Source organism: Melopsittacus undulatus, chromosome 10 (genome assembly GCF_012275295.1).
Source record: "Melopsittacus undulatus isolate bMelUnd1 chromosome 10, bMelUnd1.mat.Z, whole genome shotgun sequence".
Taxonomy (NCBI): Eukaryota; Metazoa; Chordata; class Aves; order Psittaciformes; family Psittaculidae; genus Melopsittacus; species Melopsittacus undulatus.
In genome coordinates, this window is record NC_047536.1 from 29,155,913 (window position 1) to 29,178,025 (window position 22,113).

Sequence of the window (22,113 nt, forward strand, 5' to 3'; positions counted from 1 at the left end):
TTTCTCATTCTTCATAGTAAGACTGAGCTAAAGTTTGGGGGGTGTTTGCCTGTATTAGTGAACATGGGTTTAGATGGTTCTGGTGATACAAGACAGGGATAAACGGCTGTAACTATTTTCTTGTACTGTAAGACACAATAGAGTCAACATGAATAGGAGTTTTGGAGGTTTCCTCAGCATCCACCCCCTGCCTACCTACATCCTAGAGGGTTCCAAACAAGATTAATAACAAAGATCATGCAGTCTCCCTATCTATACCACTGCAGGTAAATCGGTTTGTATTTTCACTTGTTGTATAACACTACTTCAAGAAGACTAAGCAGTTACTTTTTTTACTCCATGTATTGCACCAATGCCTCGGTCTGCACTGGGCTGTGCTGACGCAAAACCCTGCTCTCACAGTCCAAGTAAAGCTAATTAAACCACTACAGGCAGATAGAATCTATGTCAGCAGAGTCAGGACAAGATCGGGAGCAGCAGTGAGAGTTTTGGCTCAGCAGTTTTAGCTTCATTCAGTTGTCTATGGGTTATTTTATTTCTGATTGCATAAGGGAAACCAAACAACTGATGTGAATACAACCATCTTGGGTTATCACACTTAACATATCATTCTTATTGCTTTAGCATGTACAATAAATTCTAGACAATTGACAGGATTAAGGCTGTTATAATCCAGTTGCATTCCAGTCCCCTTTCTCCTTCATGCATTACAGTCTAGGAAATTTTGATGTCACACACCTAATTTCAGCAGTTTATAAATGGTATAAATACAACAAAAGCTTTACTCAAGTAAAAGAACATTCTCAGAACTAAGGCCGAAGGCAAGGATTGATTAAACACCCTTAGTGTATATGCAGAGATAGTACATATGTTGCACATTACAGTAAAGAAAGCCCACAATGCAACTAACCTAATCTGAAAATTGAGAGACTTGTTTCAAGGCATGAGTTGTAAGGCTTTCAGAACTGTAAGATGCACAAAAAGCATGTAACGTGAGAAGTTTGTGTCTGGACAGGAGATAGGGGTATACAATTAAGCAGTGACACATTCAAACACTGACAAAGTTTGAGATACTTTCTTCTGGACTATCTAGGACCAAAAGAAAAGGAGTAGCCTATTCTTACAGATTCAAATAGAATTAAAATAAATACTTTGCTTTTATTGTAACGGATGAAGTGACATTACCATGGAATGAACAACCATACTTAAATGTAATACAAAAGGACATTTCAAAAGCAGCAAAGTTAAATATCAGCATTGCTTACTTTTTCAGTCTCTTCCTATTGTAAAATATAGCCATATATCCTTTTACTAAATATTAATGTATAGATTTAATGTAATGGATGTTTAAAGGTTAAAGAACTACAACCACCATTTATTTTTCTTTGGTTAAAAAATAAAAATGTGAAAGCCTTATCTCTACTATTGACTGCATATCCATTCCCAAACAATGTTTAGGTAGAACAACCCAGTTTACTGCAGAGCACCATATGAACCCTTTGGAAACAGCTAACAGAATAAAAGGAAGGAAAGAAAAAAATTCCAACAGCTCTGAGAGTGAAGTAGCCCCAGACAACCTCAACTAAGGCCACCCTACCAGGAAACTCAAAAGGCAAAATAATAAGTTAATACCATCCAAGTAGGTTGGTTGGTTGGTTTGGTATTTAAATACTGTTATATTTTAGGTTTGTACTATGGATAGCACAGCAGTTAATATTTAACACCTTTGTGTGCATTACTTCAGCCAGTACTGCTCCCATCCTACCACTCTTCCAGTTTAGAGAAGTCCAAAAACTTGATAATAAATTATTTCAAATGACAGACCTCAGTCCTGCAGTGCTTCAAGTGTAAACTGGCATTCTCTCACAGCAACAGTTGTCACAGAGAACGGGTGCATTTCAAAGAAAGAAAGAAATCTCTAGGGCAAACAAAGCTGCTTCACAGATACTATCAAAACACAGAAACATATTTGTAACTCTTACAGTACATGGATGAACTGCTTTAGTTTTGCGGGAATTCAGTTTTCTTTTTTTAGCTCACAATAGGAACTAACAGCAGTTGAGAACAAAACTCATTAACACAAAAAGACAAAACAGAAGCTGCAAATCTGCAGTAGAGACATAACCTCATATGTACTAAGGACAGGACTTTCCAAATAGACAGAGTTACCACTAAATACACTGTACTCAAGTGTAAAAAATGTGGATTTATTTGTTTTGAACCTTGTTTTTAATATTCCTGTATATGGTCTGTCCATGACCTGGCAATGTATGAAAGTAAAGGGAAAGTCTAAAAGTTGGTTTTGTTAAGACTAACAATCTGAACAGGGTATTAAATTGTTTGCTATTGTGTGCTCTGGATGTAAAACCTTCCATAAAACCTAAACTCTTAGAAGATGAAGCGCTGATATTAAAAAAGTTTTACAAATGACTTTAGCTAAAAAGGAGGAAAAACCCTTCCCTAAGTATCCTACAGGCTCTCCACTTCAAACACCATTAACACACTGCCTTGTCTAGTCATGTACACACAAAGAAAAACCCAGAGTGATCTTATGTGGTCGTCAGCCACTGCAGTATAGTTTATTATGAACACAAGTGCTAACATCACAAAGCTACACAACTATATTTGTTATTTCCAAGGGGCGTAATTTCTATGGAGGAATCCAGCTGATTTATCAGATTTAGCTGAGATGCAAGACTGAACAATTGATAAAAGGCTAGAAGAGACAGACTTGATCATAAGGATGCCTAGCATTGAAACAAAGACTTTACATCTACTGTATTAACTCTGTAAGCAATAATTTAAATAAAACTGCTGATCATTTTGTAGATGGACAGAACAGGATTTTATCTTTTCACTTCCCCAAATGCAACTGGTAAGAGTAACTTGCTGCTGTATTGATGCACCAGGGTCCCATTTTTCCCCCATCCACTTTCATCTACCTCTGGAACACAGCTTTATGTACAAACTGAAGTAACCAACCCTACACTTAGGGCTACCATGAAGGTAAGTTCATCCCAGTTGTCCGTATCTGCTCCTCTGTTATGCAGATTTTGAACACAACACCTATACGCAGGAAGAACTTCCGCAGCACAGCTCGAAGCTCAGGAATCAGGTCAAACTGCATGATTTCACACAAGTATGGATAATATGTTGAAGCATGTGCCTTAAACTACCAGAGATACAAAAAAAAAAAGAATGTTACTCTCTATTACTAAAGGTAAGCACAGATTTTTTCTATGTGCATGGCTATAGCAACTCATTAAAACACAAGTCCTCAACCCAATCAAAAGCCCACCTGGGTGGCCAAAGGGCCAGCAATCGCACTGTCTGTTTTCTGCAGCAGCCTTAGCAGATGCCTACAGGAAACCACCCACTGGGCATGCACTTGGCATGACTTCCCTAAACAGTCAGACTGTTTTGTGGCTCAGGGATTGCTCAAGTTGGAGGTGGTAGCAGGGACTACTTGTAGAGACACCCACTTCTGGTGTTATTTTGTCCCATCTGCCTTTTTAAAACAGCCACAGTATGTAAGAAAGCCTTCCACAGCAGAACCAGTGCATGAAGTTGTATCTCCATTCTATGTGTATTTGGGTTTTTTTTGCCCTTCAGTGACTTGCCATCTGCAGAACTCTCATTCACCACCTCTTCCACTATAAGAATCATCAATCCTTTCCCTCTCTTCATGCCAATAGTGACTTTATGGGTGTAATTTTTATTTCTTCTCCAGGTAAAGGATAACTGAGTAAAAGTGTAACCAGCACACAGTTCCATGTACATGAGCCAGTCTATATCCCTTTTTCCTGTTAAATTCTCTCAACCCTTTTCCAACTCTATTACACCCTTTTGATATGGGGAATCAGAACTGCAAACAGTACTCAAGATGCAAATCTGTCACGACTTTATAAGAAATACATTTTGTCCTCTATCCTTCCCTAATAATGCTCAGTGTTACTTACAGGAGAAGTTAATGGGACACTTTCACCACAGAACATTTTATAGCAAAAAGATACTGTGACTGTGTGCTAAAGAATGGCCAAGCTGCCATTTTACCCACAAATAGTTAAAACTATTCTCACAGCACACTGTAGCCACAATACTATCACTGAATTGCTGCTCCATGGACAAGCCAAGCCACCACAAATATTAGTAAATTGCCATAAAACATTCCAAACTTCACAAGAAAGATGTGAAATGACACACTCTGCAATACAGGGCAAAAAACAAAAAGGGAAAATACACCTGAAAAACCATGGAGTGCTGGAAAGTTAGAAAACTAAACCAAACAACTTCTAGAAGTTTCTCTGCACATCCTAATGTAGTGAATATTTGCATTCACCTTCTCCTCAAAAGGGCTGAGATCCTGAACGTTATTTTTTTGCCATCACTGTCAAGGAACCACAATTAAGTTTTATAGTGGTGAAATTTACCTCTACCCTTCTTGTGCAGCTGTAATACAGCACAAGTCCATCCTCTATTGCACACTCAATGTGCTTTTATACACTAGTCCTACAGTAATTCCGTTAATGTTTCTATATGGCTGTGAATTTAATGGATGCAGTTTGACTTTTACAATGTAGAATGCTTGCAAAAACCAGACATGTAACAATTGCTGTATTTTACAGAGTACGTGTTATGTGAGTAAGCAAACTGGCCACCTTGCTCTGTGGATTATAATAAAGACTGAATCCAACAGAAACAGAAATGAAAAAATACCTGAATGCAAAGAGAACTGACTTCCAGCCTGCTCTTACCTTTTCATCACTGATTTTAAGTGTTTTGGTTAAAAGCAACAGCAGGAGATTGGTCCAAGCTTCTCTGTGGCTTTCTGAATTCACGGTAATAAAATATGCCAGGGCTTCACTGCATACACTGAAGAGACAACATAGTTCAAACAAGACATAAAAAAACACATAAAAAGATTGTATAACACATACTGTTTGTCCCCTCTCATAGTGTATTTTGTTTCCAAGCAAGATGCATTTTATGTGAAGTCTTCAATCACTTGCAACAACTTGAATTACAAAATTTGTCTCAAATATTGTTCTGTCACAGTAGTTGTTACAGATAATGGAACTGAAAGTTTCAACAAGGAACTATGGAGTCGGAGATGGAAGAGTCCGATTTTCCTCATAATCATTCTTTAATTAAAGGGTTGCCATCTTCAACCTGCAAACATTATTTCCTGATCCTCACACTGGGACAGCCTAGGCAACAGCAATGGGAAAGAGTTTTCCATTCACATCTAGACTGCTTCATTAAAAATCTGTAGAGCTCAGCATCACGGATTAAAGAGGGATTACTATGGCATTAATAAATTTTTGGTCCTTGATGTAGACTGTCAACACAAGGTATAAACTGTAGCACTTAGCAGGGCTTTTTTGGGGTGCCACTTCAACTGCAGGAGGCATGGGACCTCCCCTTTTACACATTAATAGATTAGTATGTCCACAGATGCTGATAAATCAGAATGCTACTGAAATCCACTGCACTAGTGCCAATAGAGAGTTTAAGAGTTCTTCACATTCAATTAGATGTTAATGTTCTGGACTTTTATGTACCTGCAGCTCCTCAAAAAAAAAAGGGACCCCAATAAGTTTTTATACTAACTTAGAGCAATTTTCTACCTTCACCCAAGTTCCAGGTATACAGCAGCTCAGACTGCACTCTGTATGCCTCTGAATAGCATTATGTACTCAGATGTGAAAAGTGTTTAGGCACCACCACTTTTGGACATATATACCTAATATTTACCATTCATGCTCTGCTCAGCAACTGAAACCAGAAATTTGCATGCACAGATGCACCATAGTGGCTGAAAACAGAAGGCAGCAGAACCAAGTCAGCTTGCTCTCACCTCAGCAGCCGTTGCTGGATCGCATCCCAGGAGTTTCGGCGGTTTTCATCCACATACATTCGAAAGAGTATTCTCAAGCAACAAGCCAAACTGCTGGTCTCTTGTTTTAAGAGATTGGGCTTGGATTTACCCTTGAACCCTAGTAATCGGTTACACATAGGGAGAGAGGGAACATCCACATTTGTAGCTGCCAAGAGGTGAAGTTTATCAACAATACCTCCACTAATGTACAGTAATGATTTCTTGTCCAGATAGTATTTCCTCCTTGATTTTCATTGAGACCTAATCTATTTATAAAGATATTTAACTACAGTGGTACCAACTGTGTATCTTTAGTCAAAAAAGCAGATAATTTAGCAGAATTATCCACATCATTAAGGAGACAAGTAATAAAAGCATGCAACACTCTCAGATTAATTGCAGAGTTTATTGCAATGGTGTAGTTTTTTATCTCTATAGCTAAAAGCTGTAAGTGGAGCTCTATTTTTATCAAACAAAAATAAAAGCCTCACCTGCTCTCCATAACACTGTTCGCTGCTCGTAATTTGAATTAAAGGCTTTTGAAAATGAATGTGATTCCTGCAGACAATCCAGTAACTTAAAGAGGTGATGTGAAGACATATATTTATACATTCCTTGGTCTTCTGTGTCAATGTGGATATCTGCATCCAATGCATCTCGCTAAATGGGGTGAGGAGGAGGGAAGGAGGGAAAGTAATGTCAAAAACATTCTTGTTATATAATCTTTAGACTTTGATACTTCACAGACCATATACCATTAACTCCAGATTCCATTCTTAATTAGAAGCAAAACATAAGTGCAATACGACACAACAGATTGGTCTTTCAAATATCAGAGTTATACTCTTTTCAATAGGACATTTTACAAGAGAGAAGTTATGTTCTATCATAATTAATGATAAGACAAAAAAAACCCCAACCAAACAAAAAAAAACCCAAAACCACACCAAAAAAAACCAACCACAAACCAAAAAACAATCACAAAACCAGAAACAACCCAAAACCCAAAGGACAACAAGGGAAGAATCCCCTTTATCAAGGCATGGCAAAGTCCTAGCAATACAATATAAAAACCTTTCCTCTCCTGTACAAGCTGATGGAGTAGGTCTGCTAAATTCTGAAAAAACCCCAAGATGAACCACAAACATAGTGCAAGTTTAAATGTTGCACAGTGTGGAAGTTCCCCATCCTTGGCTAATGACAAATTTCATTAAAAATGGTCAATATTTTTAGCTAATTTCATTAGGAATTTAGCTATACCATCCCCCAAAACACTACCCTGAATGCACAGCTTAAGAGTAGTAATACACACAACTCAAGTTAATGCTCAAAGTTAGAAACAGGAAGAGATTGTATACTCTATTTTGTAAATATACTTGAGAGCATGCCATATTCTTAGTACTTTTATTGCCACAAGAAGGTTGTAAATAAGTCTGACCATACCTGAGCTGCAGCCATGTGCTCAGCATCTTCCTTCTTGCTTGTTGCTGGATAGAACACTATATTATCGATGGTCTGTATCAATTCTAGCTGTACCACACACTTTATAAGGAGGCCAGCAAATAGTTTCTGGTCTAAGGAAATGGAGTAATGCAACTTTCAGAAGCAATTTACGACAATTCACTTACAACAGGTTAGCAAAACACTACATTACCATTAACATTCTGAGATACAGCAATGCTGTGAATGATCTTATAAAGAGAAAATCTCTGCAAGGCATAAACTCAAGTTGTACATCTGTACCCCAAGTTTAAAGTACCTCAAAACTTTCACTACAGAACTACAAAAATGAACTAGGATTGGCTATGACAGTTTATTTAATAAACTTGAATGTCTTCCTTACTTGTATAAGGACCACCTTTCCAGCTCTCATCTGTGGGATTTGAAAACTGACTTTGTCCTCTCTCTGAAGCATTTTTATCCATGCTGCTTAAGGACTGGTGATCTAGGTCTACATCCTAGAAGAGAATACAGAACAGTTCTAGCAATCCAAAACACTATCAAAACAACTATCAGTTTGCAGACATCTTAGATTCAAAGGCTTCCTGCATCCATTTCTTGTATTAAATACAAACTGATCTAAACTCCAGTGTTCACTGTCAAGTGTATTTTCTACAGTAAAATATTGTGAAAACTAACCTAACACAAACCAAGTCAGTTTGTTGCACTGAATTAACTCTTACCAAGTGTTTTTCACCTACATCTTCCTCCATCCCTGCAGGCCTCCACGTCAGCAAGCTTCAAAAAGTAAAACAAAATAAAAATAGATAAAGATTGATGCTCTTAAAGCAAGTATTTGTCTGAGAATTAAGTTTATGAACTTACACATGAGGAATAGTAGTTTTGAAGATTTCTAGCATACAGTTGCATGTCTGTCCCCAGACTTCAGGGCTGAATTTCTGTCCATTTAATATTACCAGGTTTTCTAGGCAGTTTGTACCTGATCGAGCCAACTGCTCATTATCTATGAAAGAAATGTTCCAGATTTATTAATTCTACAGTATCAATGAAAAATTAAACATTCTCCATTACTGCCCCATTAGACATTTTTACCAATATTGTGAAATTAATGGTATCAAACCCAAATAAAGTGTACTAAAATATCAATGTTAGGAACCTACTGAATAAAAAATGGTGTTTAAAACTAGACTTCATGAGATTGAAATCTAAACAGGGAAGACAAAGGACAGAAGAGAAGCAGAAAGGAAGCATACAGTGAGACAAAGGAAGGAAAAACACCAATCAGAAAACCATGATTTCCTGAAGGTAGTCCCCCCATATTCCCTGTTGGCAACATGGAGGATTTCAGGCATAACAGCTGAAGCACAAAAGGAAGCACATTCTTTAGGACGTTGTATTTAAAAGTACTATGTGGTTGAGTGAAGGGAAGGGGGAAGAAGGAAACCAAAAAAAAGGAAAAAAAAATCAAAATACATATGTATATATATGTGTGTGTATAGAAGTAAATGAGGTATTTTATCCATGCAGCCAAATAGATAAAGGTTGTTGGGAGAAGATCAATGCAACTCTTAAAGAGCTTTTGCTTTGTACAATAGCACAACAAACAGAAGCACCATTAAGAGCTACCTAAATGATTAAACAGAAAGATGTTCAAATATTTAGGATAGTGCATTCTTCTGTGACTTAACATACGGTCCTAGTAGTAGTTTTTATTCTTCCAAAATTCAGCTAACTTTTCCCTTCTTAATTAATGGTCAATTCAGAAAAAATACATTAAGCAAAAGATACAAGTAAAATAAGCTACCTTGTTTTACACACCAGTGTAACTGCGCAAGTATATCAGGAAGAAGGATCTCATTTAAAGCTTCATAAAATTGTGTAAATACATCACAGATTGCATAAAGTGCATGGTTGCATGTTGTGGTCATCCATTCAGATTTCTATGAGAAAAAAAGAAAAGTCTTTGGTTTTTATGTGAGATCTGCTGTGATGACAGCACTTGGCTTATGCACAGCTGTTCAACAAAGGATGTGGCCTTTCAGGAGCAGAATTTAGATAAAAGCTTCTTTACCGCAGGAGTCTTTCAGAAGCATCTAGTCGGTCACATGAATGCTGTTCAGAAAACTGCATTTTCATAACAAAGAGTGCATATTCTCCTTGCAAATATTCGGACAGACAGATAGGTCATTGGATACTATGACAACTTCAGACATATCACAGAACATCATTATTTTGGGGGAAGTATGGGTTGGAAATACAACAGCAAGAAAAAAAATACAAACTGCTGTTTTGATTGTTTGAGTTCTTAATAAATAACCCTAAGATTTGCTTTCTTTTTGGGTTTTTGGTTTTACCTCTGTTTGTTGTTCAGGGAGCTTCATATTATCAAAAATCCGAAACACAATTCTGAACAGATCTTGCCACCAGTGCTTTTCAAAGGTATGGCCATAACTCTTCATTATTTCAAACATCACCGTTAGGCCTCTATAAACGAACCCACATAAGTGAATGAGTAGATGTTAAAATGTGCACCTGATCTCTTCAGTTGCTGAATAATAACAATAATAATAAAGCTTTATTACCTTGTTCGAACATCTAGTTTACATCGATTGATGATACAAGAAAGTTCAAATAAAATGGGAAACCATCCTCTGACCCATACTCTGTCACCAGGAGCAACATTCATATCATCACTTGTGTATTCTCTTAAGACCTTAAAGATGGGCAAGAAAGCAAGAGATTAAAAACAATATTCTCAAAAATCTCTAGATCTGACAGATTTAGATACCAATAGTGGCACAGAGAGACTTGAAAAGTTAGCTTAGTTTCTTCCGTAACACTCTAACCCTGTAAAATATTAACTATAAAACTGAGACATAACTATTTGTGAAAATACTGGGGGAAAAATACATGGAAAATAACTATTTAAATCCATTTTATTTAAATCCTGATAAAGGCTTTACAAGTTGCAGAGGCTTGGACTTCAGGAAGCAAGTTTAACAGTGACAGGCAACAATTATATAAACACAGGTAATAAGGAAATTCAAGCTTGGCATAAAGCAGTTCTACACTTTTCTGGTGTATGGAAATACAGCATACATCTCCTGCAATGGTAACATGCAACTGCAATCTAATTCCAAGCTCTTTTCAGGGAAGTGGTTACTATATTAAGTATTCACACAATAAACTGATGTAGAGAAATGTGTGTTCGTAACCAATTTAACATAACTAGGATGACAGAACAAGAACACTGTTTTCCAGGTCATCCTAATACTATTAAAACAAAACAAAACTATTTCATTTGTTTATTTCAAATTTGGTCTAGTAAGAATCAATTTTTAGTTAGTCTTAGTTTACTGCTTACATAATACCAGACTGACTCTTAATTCTGAATAAGCTTTTAATACATATACTTGCTGCTAGAAGACTGAAGTTTGAGTCCAAAAGCACTTCTTAGTTACAAGGTTAGCCTCAGTTTTAACAGTACAAAATAATGTCAGAACAGAAAAGGGTAAAAATTAAAACAAAATACCTGCGGTCTCTCTGAAACATATTTTGCACAATAGCGAATAAGTCTGATGGCTTCCATGCTGGTGTCCGGAAATGCAACGTTACAGGCAAACTCAGAAAGACATTTTACTGCATCCTGAAATGAGTCAATTGCTGCTGGGAAGTGCTGTTGGAAAATATTTGCTGTGAAAAACAAAAGGAAGTACTTAAAAATTCACTGATATTGATATCCATAGATAGACTGGCATTGAGCTAAATACGTCAGACATGGTACATCACTACCAAAGAGACAAACATGAAAGGCCCAGATCTCCTAGATTAAATATGGGTCTATCTTTCGTCACAATTTTTCCCATCCCACTCCACTGCACACACTGGTCAGCATAACATTCTCTCAGTTTGAATAATTACCAATTTTATCATCTAGGATTATTTCATGGCTTCTTATATGGTTCAGTTTCCTCCCACACCATATGCAAGCCAAAGCTCTTAAAATATTTGAGAAGTAATAGGAGTAAAGCTTTATGTTAGCTTGTGAATAAAGTTGCCTAAATTTACCTAAATTATCTAAGCCTGCAACTATTCATATTCTGTAGCAACAGAGGAAAAAAAAAATCAGCATGGAAGATCATTAAATGCATTCCTTGATCCAAAACAAAGTGTGACAGATGGAGCAGCATACAAGCTTATTGAATCTTGAATCTATTCCAAACATCCAAAGTTCTATAGCAGCATATTTAAGTTTTCCTGTCCATAGCAATCAGAAGACATAATGGGTAAGACATAGCTGCATAGTTTAAACAGTCTGGCTGCAAGATCTTGTGTTTATTTACCTGGAAAACACAAAAGTCTTATTTGGACAGGCCTTTTAAATCAGAGTCACAGCAGCAAATCTAATTTGGGTACTCGCATCTGCCAAGCATTACTTACTAACTATGTGTGCTGTAGTTTGAAAGGCCAGCTCCACAATATTCCCATCATTGTCTGATGCTGCTTGATGGAAGACTGCAAAGATATTTTTCCAGCCTGAACGAATATTACCAGCTTGAGAGTTCACCATCTGAGCAATACAGCGTATTACCATGTCCCGAATAGTTGGAGATCTGAAAAAGAAAAAGGGAAGCAAGACTTTCACAGTGGCACAACTTCACACAGCCACAAAGTAACTGCACCCCTTCCACATACATGACAATCTAACCCACACCAAGTAGTATCTTTAAGGAGGACTAAAGCAAGCTAACACACAGAGTGCAGTGCATCGCACCTGTTTTTCTTCATAATATGCTCAAAAGGCCTTAGGAAGTCTTTCTGGAAGCGGAAGTTGGCTAATTCTCCCTTCTCAAGGAATTTCATTGACAGCTGCCTTAATGAGTCTACTGCAAAGATGGCGACATCTTCATTAGGGTTACATCCAACCTAGAATGAAAACATACTTTCAAACACCAGCTGATGTATTACTTATGAGTAACAGATTCATTATTCAAGGTTTGAGTCAGTCCACTAAAAATCATTAGCACATTAAAGTTTTCAGATATTTAGAAAATAGCCATTACTTTCAAAGAGGGCTTTCTCAGTCATTTGACCCAACTAAACAGACGCATGGATTTTGATGCAACAAATGCAGAACTATAATAGCCAGCTAGACACTAAAAAAAATAAGCTCAGGTTAAAAAAGCCCCATCCAAACATGGTCCAGTTTCCAACAGAAAATAATAACAGTTATTCCAGGATCACCTGTATAGATATGATTTTTTAGGAAAACAAACTTGGCATTTGATCAGAAGAGTAAGACAATGACATAATGAATGCTTACAAATATAAAAATCATGTAATGAAGTGATTAAAGATCATTCCCATAAACATTTCCATTTCTATGCATACACTCTAGGTTTTTAAATAGGTGCTTCCTTTAAGTGCCTTTACTGGATGCCTACACCACTTAGAATATAAAAGGTAAAAGCTGACTAATTCCTGCTATTCATGTATGTAATGTAACTTGATTTTTAAAAATACCTTATTGAAGTGATCTCCAATCACATGCCAAATCCTTGACCACTGCAGCCTAATGCGGTTCATATTGTAATAGGATATCTCCACTATCTTCTGCAGGCTGAACATCCGTGGGTGGTGTGGGGAAGCCAGCTCATCCATGGAAACAGCACACAGCCATCGGACAAAGTCAACTGAACATTAGAAGACACTACAGTAAGTCCAGGATGTTACATTGCAAGAGTTCCTGCAGCCCACAAAATGGTCAGCATACATACCAATTGCATTTCCATCCAGACGTGTTGATCCCGTAAATATCCTACAGAACAAATAAGTTGCAGTTTTAGCTGCACATCCACAAGAGTCAATCACATTTTACTGCTGCAGGCAAATGTCAGTACATCTCCTGGAGGTACCTGACAATCCCCCATGCCATAAAAAGCAACTGTTTTATTCTTGCTCCTTGGCAGCAGTTCTTGTCCTATCTCCTAGTCTAAGCATTCTTATCCCTGCTGCTAGTCAGAATCTACTGTGCCCCTGCCCCACTGCAGGAAAGAGGCACAGATTCACAATTTTATCCAGAGCACATAGTGCTGGAAATCTCATTTTGGTGCCAGCATGTTAATTTTCATAGGGAGAATAAAGACATTAAGAAAGCTTTGCTGCAAGACATCACTGGATGCAGCCATCTGCTCGATCTTTACATGGTTCAAGAATACCAAAGCTGGGGCTGTCAAAACAAACAGCAGACAGTGAATGCACCATTGTTCCTTCTCCCTTCTCAAGAAGTCTTGAGGGGAGTTCAGACCACTTACAGTGGTTCATGTAGACCACTGTAAAGTGAAGGATGTTCCCAAATCTTTTAGACTTCAATATGGTAACAGACAAATTTATGTTACAATGAATACTGCAAGTCTGAATTCATGATTCTACAGACTTGCCCAATACTTTCAATCATTATAAAAAAAAAGTCCCCTTCCAACACATGGTTTATGGTAGAAGCATCTCTTTAGACAACATTTTTAGGAGGACTGTTAAGAAAGATGACAATTCAGACAAGAATGCACTGACTAACAAATAAAGAGCTGAAGAAGAGCAGCTAAAGAAATGCTGAAATACTAATGTTCACAAGACCAAAGTTGCATAACTTAATTAGATAATAGATTTGTAAAGCAAAAATACCTAAATACTGTAACACCAACCTAATTCTGGTCTTCACTAGCTTACTCTGAAAACACTCTGAAAACAGTGCCCCTTCTCACAATATACTACCGTAGTTGTACTGCTATTTAATGACAGTCTTTGCCTTGTGACTATTACATGCCTAAAGAAGTCTACTTATTGGTTCCAGAGAAAGCATCTAAGTATCAGCATCTGTCTCACAAGAGAAATGGGCTTTGAGAACAAAAGCCCCTCTCAGAGCCTGCAAATGAAGTGAGGATTGTCAATAACTTCATGTCACATTTTGCCCAGATAGAGATGATACTCCCAGTACCTGTCTACTGCTACCACTACGCTCTGTGAACTGGTCTCTCCCACAGACTCTTGAATGCTCGCCATATGCCGTTTATCAGCTCCACTTCCAACGAGGTTACCTGCAATAAAAACGATTAAACCCCAGTATTTAGCATCATGAAATCATGACTTTATATTAACCCCAATTTTATACAAGCAAAAAGACACAACTACTGCTTCTAATTAGCTTGGAATTTATATGAGCAGATTGTGCCTTTGCCTCTATCAGATTATTACAAAATTAAACATCCAGTAAGAAGTATGGGTTTTTTCCTTAAGGCATTGTATTTTGATCATCACATTTATTAAGATGATTTAATGCTGTTAAGATTGGAAATGATAAAATGTTATTTTAAAATATGATCTCTAAGTCAGACACAAGTAATTAATGCTGGGCACAGTTGTTATATTCAGCATCATCGTGCACAGCATCAGCTCCAGAGTATTTCCAAATGGAAGGAAATATATTTTAATATCCTGTAACACTGATCTTTTTTACCCATCATACTTGATTTATATATGCATCTTTGTGAAGTTCAAGATTATTACTCTCACCTAATCCCAGGCCCATGAACTCTTCCCCTCCAGATGCATAACTTTTGATGCTTACTTCCCTTTCACGCCCAGAGCCAGATAAATATCGGGTTTTCACTCCAGTTCCTATTAGTTGTGCTAATTCCAGCTGGCTAATACATTTCAAGATCTAAAACAAGAAATATTTAAACATTGTGTTTCTGGAAACCATCATATTTTTATTCCTAACATATATTTATGTTTAATATTTATAACTTTTCAAGTTATAAATACTTTAAAGGTTTTAAAGGTTAAAAAAATTTAAAGGTTAATTTCTCTAACCTTTAAAATAACTTTGACAACGGTAACAGTTGTGATATAGCTGAAACATTACTAATACAACTGGAAATAAAATCGAGTGATTCACTCAAGATCACCAGCTGCTATGAATCATTCCAAGACAAGAAAAAATAAACAGTACCCACAAAGTCTAACTTGCATCTCTAATAGAGGAAACCTTTTTATTACTTCTCACAGTATCAATCTCCAAACCCACAAACTTGGAGTTGATCTTTGAGAGAATTCATTGTCCCAGGGAGGTGAAAAGACTGAATTATTATTACAGCTACAACTTTGAGTAGCAATGTTCCAACATTGGCAGTGAGAATGCCAAAATTGTGCCCTGACATCAGTACAAAATTGACTTCCTTCTTACTCCCCCACATCATCCCTTGGACTAGCACAAGCATTTGTGATGGCATGCTGTAAGCGAGGTCCAAGCAATATGCCAGCTAGAGTACCTTCTGGCTCGTATTATCACATAGCTATAGAGTGATGCCACAGAACATAACACAGCAGCAGTAGCAGAAGAATACAATCCTTCAAATTTTCAAAGAACAACACAGTTGCACTACTTAAACTGATCAAGATTTACCTCATGCCAAGAGTTCCCAAGATAGTTGCCATCTGTGTGAGCAACTGTAATAAGTGTCTTAATGGTATCTATGTTCTTCTGTTTCATTTCTGTAATACTGGAACTGGCAGTCAACAAGGAAAAGCGAGCAAGGGCCTGTACATAAGCATCCCGTTCAAGCTACAAAACAGAAACAAGCATCATAATCAAATCCCTGTAAAGCTAGAGAAAGCTACTTGTCCAGCATGCCTACACAGTTTTCTATGTATGTGGCACTATTAGAGTACTTTCCAATTGAAGGAGAGTAGGATGCCAGTTAGCAAACACTCTTAACAGAAGACTCAGCAATAAAAGGAAAGCAGAGATGAAGAAATGCTTAGTGGTATATCAAGATCTTAAACTAAAACAAGATGATAACGTTTTATTTTACCATTTCAATAAAGTAGACAAAACTCATTTTCTATGCTTAAGCTTGTAATTCTTCATCTGCCTGCCAGGGCCTGTACCTCCCTTAACAAGCCCCATGCCAAATCTTACACAAACCTGCATTCCGAAGATACAGGCTATTCTGATTGCACAGCGTATTCCTTCCAAACAAAGGGATGCAACTTCTGTGTCATCACAGTTCTGCAAGCCAACACTGTAAGCTGCCAGCAATGGAGTCCATACAAGCTAAAGAAAGGAAGAAACTAAGGTCAGAAGTCTATTACAATTTTAGCCCAAAACATGAGGTAACTGAAACTGACTATATCCAAGAAGTCCAATGTTGCAGTACTTAACTCTTCAGAGCAGTTCGCCACCTTTGGTTTTTTTCACGCTTAAAACTCTTAGCAATGAATATACAAGGAGAACTTCACACTCACTTTGAACATGGGTCTGACGTGATCCAGATGAGTGGCACTAGTAAAAGGAGCCTTTGCGTGGCTTACTGCTTCCATGAGGGCTTTAGCTGTTTTAGCCATTTGTTCCATTTCCAAGTTGTACAACAACCTCCGCTGCTTCTCATTAGCTACACCTAAGGGGAACACCACACAGTTGCACTGGTTCCTTTTTTATGAGAATATTGCATGTCTTCATATTGAGCATCACAAAATGTTAAAACTACTGCAAATAAAATCTGAACATAAAAATCTTCCAGAATGTTGGAATTCAGAGGCTCTCATTCATTATAAGCAAGGAACTCCAGCACCAAGACCCACGTCCCAACTTAAAGACTTCATTCTATACAAAACAACTAATTCAGCCCTTTATTATATGCCACATGTTAAGACCTATCATTTGAGAGGCATACACTATTCACTCTGCCAGCCACTCTGAGTAAAAGAAGAGTACAGCTGGGGATATGGTTTCTAGTGTACACTACACAGAGTAATCCTCATTTGGTCTAGATGAAGATAGGTGACTAGGTCATGATAAACTCCGATCCCTTTTTCAAACATCATCACAAGGAATGTGGCACTTGCCAGCCTCTGAAATATGACATGATACTGACAGGGAGACAAAAAAACCAACCCAAACGTGTTGTCTAACAAATGAAAAGAAGTTTACTGTGAAAGTGCCACCTTCAGTTATTCCACCATTTTCCCCTCTGTCTGAAAATAAAACAAAACCCAAATCTAATTTCTGGTGCCTCTCTGCGATGGTGCCAGATGCACTTACACAGCTGTTTCCGTCACAGAAGCAGCACTATTAAGTAATAACTGAGCCTCTTTCATTCCCAGTAACTGTATTAGCCATTCTAAATGTAATTTACGTATTGCACAAAGATGTTTTCAAAAAGGGGTCTGAACTCCCCCATGACACCCTGAAAGTTACTACAATAGCTCAAGAGCACTGTGGTCTTTTCAGTTTCTAGTTCCTTCTTACTTGGTTTACTAGTCTTGGTTGTAATTGCATATTCTTTTGTCTCTTTCATTGCAATCTTCTTTCCTTCTATTTCTTCATAGATTGTAGATAAATACTCTACTGGCAGGTCTTTACTGTCATTGATTCCTCGATTCATTTTAATGTATTGCTCCTTTGTCATTTTATTTTTTACCTGTAAAAAAGCAAGGAAGTTGGGTAGCTGATTCTGAACTCAGTTCCAGGGAAATTAGAACTTTGGGAAGTTTGAATTTTGGGGGTTTTTAAATTCTACCTGTGGACTGTGCAAGTCTGTAGTCAGCATTATAATAGAGTAGGCCAAAACATAGGCAGTGTCAGCACTAGCAAATAGCGTTTGCCTAACAAAGAGGAAAAAACAAAACAGGGTTTTAGAGCTCTAACTCCTCAATCCATTTTCTACCTGCAAGAAAAGTACCCAGAAGTGTTGTGCATTCAAAGAGCTAACACCGCCTAAAATTGGTCTTTAGAAACGCATGAAGCCTCAAGTGTTTTAAAATGCAAATAGAAAGGGAAATAATATAAAAGCATCTTCTTCACAATTTTGAAAACTAGCAAAGAATGGAATTTTCAAGTACATTCTCAAAAGATTAAACATTACCCTCCTTTGGGTAACCCCATGAAAGCTGAAGAACAGCTTACTTTTCACTGCCAGGGTTTCATAAAGAATTATACAGAACCAATGCAGTGATGCACCTACTGGACTAAGGAAAAAGATCCAGCTAAGCCTGAATATGTAGCTGAAATTCAGCGCTAGCTTATTGCAGTAGAAACAGCAATGCCGCTTACTTGATGTCAACTATCATATATACATTTTGTTTAACATCAAATGGGCAAGCAAAAACATGTACCACATTATTAGCTATTTATGCCATGCATTTTCAGTTTCAGCAATTACTGCTGCTCATTACTATTATTTATACTTGGCTGATCTACATTTGTTTAAAAACTGAACAATTAATACTGAGAGACTTTAGCATACTTGGGGCTTCCTCTTTCAGTAATTCCTTCTAGCAAGTATTTGGGATTTAATGAAATGTCAACATCAGTATACTTCCTACCCAAATTTTCCATTTTGCTTAGGTTCAGCACCAATACCAGCAACAAGATGTGCTCCTCAGAACAGCCTGTAGAAGTTCCTGACCTGAGTACAAGCTGCATCTTGCCCCTAAGGGCCACAAACAATACAGCCCTCTTCAGGCACTTATCCAGCACAAAGGTTTTGAATTACCGTTGGTTGCATTCAATATATCTAGCAGCAAACTTCTCCATTAATCTATCAATCTTCTGGGCTTCACCTGGCAGACGAAAACCTTCAAGAAATATACGGAGAGCAGAGACAAAGTCTTTTCCACAGAAATCAAGCTGGTCTACATAGGCATACATCACTTCTTTGTTAAACTTGTTGCTTTCTCCAAGAAATTCCCCTACTTGAGTCTGAAAACACAAGGAACAGTTATTACTGTGCAATCCAACCGCCAGCTTTGCAAGAAAGTTTACACATAAGAATTGCATAGCTGTCAGTTTTGTAAGACTGATATGCTTCACTGAGTAAGCAGAGCAACCGTTAGAGAGAAGACAAGAAACCAGTGTCATTGGAAATGCCTTTAGTCTGCGTATTTTTGCTTCCTTTACTTCCCAAAGCAAGATCTGTGTTACTGTGAGCCAAAGAAAGCTGAACTGCACCCAAATTCACGTGCAGCAGAGAATGCTTTGCCACTGCAGTACATGGTATTCCTTAGTTTATTATTAGTGGGCAAAATACCACTAATGCAGGAATAGAAAAAAATGCATGTTCTCATTTATGGGGAATCCCTCCAGTGCTTTATTGTGAGCACGACTACTTTACTAAAAACCCTGGGACAGGAAGTAAACAGAAATTAGCATTATTAAGTATCTTCATTAGAACCCTTAAAATTTCAGTTATCTATTAATGAAATATGAACTACAGAGAGAGAGAGTGCATATGGACATCAGAAGAGAGGAAGATGATGATGGGGCAAGAGTATTTTATTAATTACAATGCAGCCTTACAGAACAGAGGCGTTCTTCTTGGTGCAAAAATTGTGCAATGTCCTCTGCCGTAATGCCAAGCATTCCCTGCTCCTGAAGGTATTGTATTCCTCTCTTTGGTTTTTTATTAAACCTGTTCAGACAAAAACATGGTGAAATTGAGACATACAATTGTAAAACTATCACATCCTATAAAATGTTAGTTTTACAGAGCCCTTATAAACCAAAGAGAGCAATAGCACAGAATAGTTTTATTTTTTTAGTTAGAAGAAATGTATTATCCATATTACACCATAGGTTACATCTCAAAGTACATTCAGTTGCTAATAAGCTTGAAAGTTATTGCTGGAAAACTCACTTAACACCTGACCCTTTTAAAATAATAATAATTGGAGACTTCCCAAGAAATGTTACAAAATGTTGCTATTCAAGACCTTCTTATAGCATTTATAGACAAAGATCCTCAAATTAAGGATGAAAAGACGAGCTGGACAATGATTTAATTCTCCAAAGCATTTCAATAAAAGCCAACAAATTATGTAAATGATGAAACAACATTAAGTGCCTGCTCACATCAATTTCTCTCGAGGTATATACACACACTTTCCTCTCCTGTGCAGCTGAACCAGCACAAGCAAAAGCTGTGAAACCACCTTTTCCTGTAGATTTTATTAAATTCCTTTTAACTACAATAGCCTCCACTGTAAGCTAGCTTTTGACAACAGCAGGCAAGTGTTTTCAGCATTAAGATAAATTTGTAAGTGTCCCTTACAGGTTTGACTGTGTAAAAACCACAGCAATATGGTTATACACAATTTTTGTTTTACTAGTGAACTTTCATTTCCTCATTACACTAGACTCACAGTTCTATCCCATGTTCAATTATTTCCTTTTGTTGCTTGATGACTTCAAATTGCTCAGGATCATCGGGGACAGCAGTTTGAGTACCAACACTTCCAACTCCTGATGAGACAGTGGAGTCCAAAGAGCTGACGCTACTCCGTCTCCCTCCACTGTCAAGGCCTTTACCTTCAGCCATTTCCTGTTCAGATGGTTTATATGAGCCTGTTTATAAACAGGGTGAGACTTCAGTTATCCTGTTCAGTCAAAAGCTTTTAGTTATAGTATTTTTTAGTTGAAACGTGTGAATCAATATTCTTATTTTACCATGTCTACTTTATGGCAGTCTACACTATATGAAGGTGCTATACTGATGCAATTCTAAAATGACCCAACAAAAAGCAGAAGAACAGCAGCAGCTATGGAAAAAGTCTTGCATTTCAACTTAGGAACAACAAGATTTGTCATGTTTTGTTCTGCATGAGCCAGCTTTTATAGTGTAGCCAATGCCCTGGCTAAAGCTCTTAAACAGAACCTGGTTATCTGAAGCAAACACTTGGAGTGTTGGTTATTGCAACAGCATTAACAATTGTTCATAAAACACTTCATTTGTATAAATGAATTGTTATGTAAAAACCTAGCATCTACATTTCTGAAGAGTTTCTAACCACTGAATAAACACAAGTGCAAACGTGTTAAAGAAGTCTCTCCATAAAAAAAACAATCTTACCCAAGCTAGCCTGATGATTGGGGTTCACATAAAGGTCTCTGCTCCATTCAACCATACATTTTAAGATAGAAACCAAACATTCAAGTCCTTTTTTCCTCAGGCTTAGCTCCTAAACAACAAAACAAAACCCAGCACCAAACCCAACAATTAAAAAATGCCAAACTACAACCAAAAGACACCCTGAACACTCCCCACCAATATAGGTATACCAAGAAGCTTTTAGAAGACATTACATGACACCATTCAAATCTTAGAGAGTTTGTCACTTGGGGGAAATCTATTGGTTATACAAAGTTTCTGCCCCTTGACCATTTAGGTTGGATACATCGGGGACAAAAACAACAGTAACCACGCTGACACCAGAACACATTCCAGCTGTTCTTGTCAACTGACAACTGACAAGTACAACCAAGGGGCAACAAACACCAAATCCTAAATACAGCCCCTCTACTGTAGGAATGATTATGATCGTTCACTGAGTCTCTACAGTGTCAGATCCTTCCACAAGAAAGACAAGCGTCTCACTACCTTAACTGCACAGCAAACAGTTCTATTCAAAATCTGAACAAAGGTGGTGCAGTTTTTAAACCCATTTTCAGATCAAAGGGGCACAGTAAAACATTGAAACAATTCCAGTGGAAGGTGTGAGGTGCATTCAGTTCTACGACCAACTTGAACACCGAGTTCATTGCAGCCCCAAAAGCCATGAGGCTGGGCTAGAGAAATAGTGCTGCAGGACAATGCAACATCAGAATAATGTGCACTTGCTGAAAGCAGTCTGTACTCTACTCTCCCTCTAAGGATTGAGAGTGTAATTTTAAAAGCAAAATACTTGTGGTGGAGATATGGCACAAAAAGTTTGGACAAAGC

General features: G+C 37.5%; 1 protein-coding gene across 2 annotated transcripts in view; it reads right to left on the minus strand.

Annotated features, from left to right (window-relative positions):
* Window positions 1-7: 7 nt before the first annotated feature.
* ARFGEF2 (ARF guanine nucleotide exchange factor 2) overlaps window positions 8-22,113 on the minus strand; it is a 35,851-nt gene continuing 13,745 nt past the window's right edge. For both annotated transcript variants that reach the window (XM_034066733.1, XM_034066732.1), the window contains exons 13-39: window positions 21,244-21,352; window positions 20,537-20,738; window positions 19,695-19,806; window positions 18,892-19,097; window positions 17,917-18,001; window positions 17,646-17,817; window positions 16,643-16,794; window positions 16,323-16,451; window positions 15,801-15,959; window positions 14,909-15,056; window positions 14,334-14,433; window positions 13,117-13,157; window positions 12,863-13,032; window positions 12,114-12,265; window positions 11,780-11,952; window positions 10,872-11,032; window positions 9,922-10,052; window positions 9,694-9,823; window positions 9,144-9,279; window positions 8,204-8,342; window positions 8,062-8,116; window positions 7,722-7,836; window positions 7,322-7,452; window positions 6,370-6,538; window positions 5,858-5,996; window positions 4,755-4,872; window positions 8-3,172 (exon numbers count right to left, since the gene is read on the minus strand). In XM_034066733.1, the coding sequence (XP_033922624.1) occupies window positions 2,996-3,172; window positions 4,755-4,872; window positions 5,858-5,996; window positions 6,370-6,538; window positions 7,322-7,452; window positions 7,722-7,836; window positions 8,062-8,116; window positions 8,204-8,342; window positions 9,144-9,279; window positions 9,694-9,823; window positions 9,922-10,052; window positions 10,872-11,032; window positions 11,780-11,952; window positions 12,114-12,265; window positions 12,863-13,032; window positions 13,117-13,157; window positions 14,334-14,433; window positions 14,909-15,056; window positions 15,801-15,959; window positions 16,323-16,451; window positions 16,643-16,794; window positions 17,646-17,817; window positions 17,917-18,001; window positions 18,892-19,097; window positions 19,695-19,806; window positions 20,537-20,738; window positions 21,244-21,352 (3,711 nt within the window). In that variant the 3' untranslated portion in view covers window positions 8-2,995. The remainder of the gene's footprint in view (window positions 3,173-4,754; window positions 4,873-5,857; window positions 5,997-6,369; window positions 6,539-7,321; window positions 7,453-7,721; window positions 7,837-8,061; window positions 8,117-8,203; window positions 8,343-9,143; window positions 9,280-9,693; window positions 9,824-9,921; window positions 10,053-10,871; window positions 11,033-11,779; window positions 11,953-12,113; window positions 12,266-12,862; window positions 13,033-13,116; window positions 13,158-14,333; window positions 14,434-14,908; window positions 15,057-15,800; window positions 15,960-16,322; window positions 16,452-16,642; window positions 16,795-17,645; window positions 17,818-17,916; window positions 18,002-18,891; window positions 19,098-19,694; window positions 19,807-20,536; window positions 20,739-21,243; window positions 21,353-22,113) is intronic.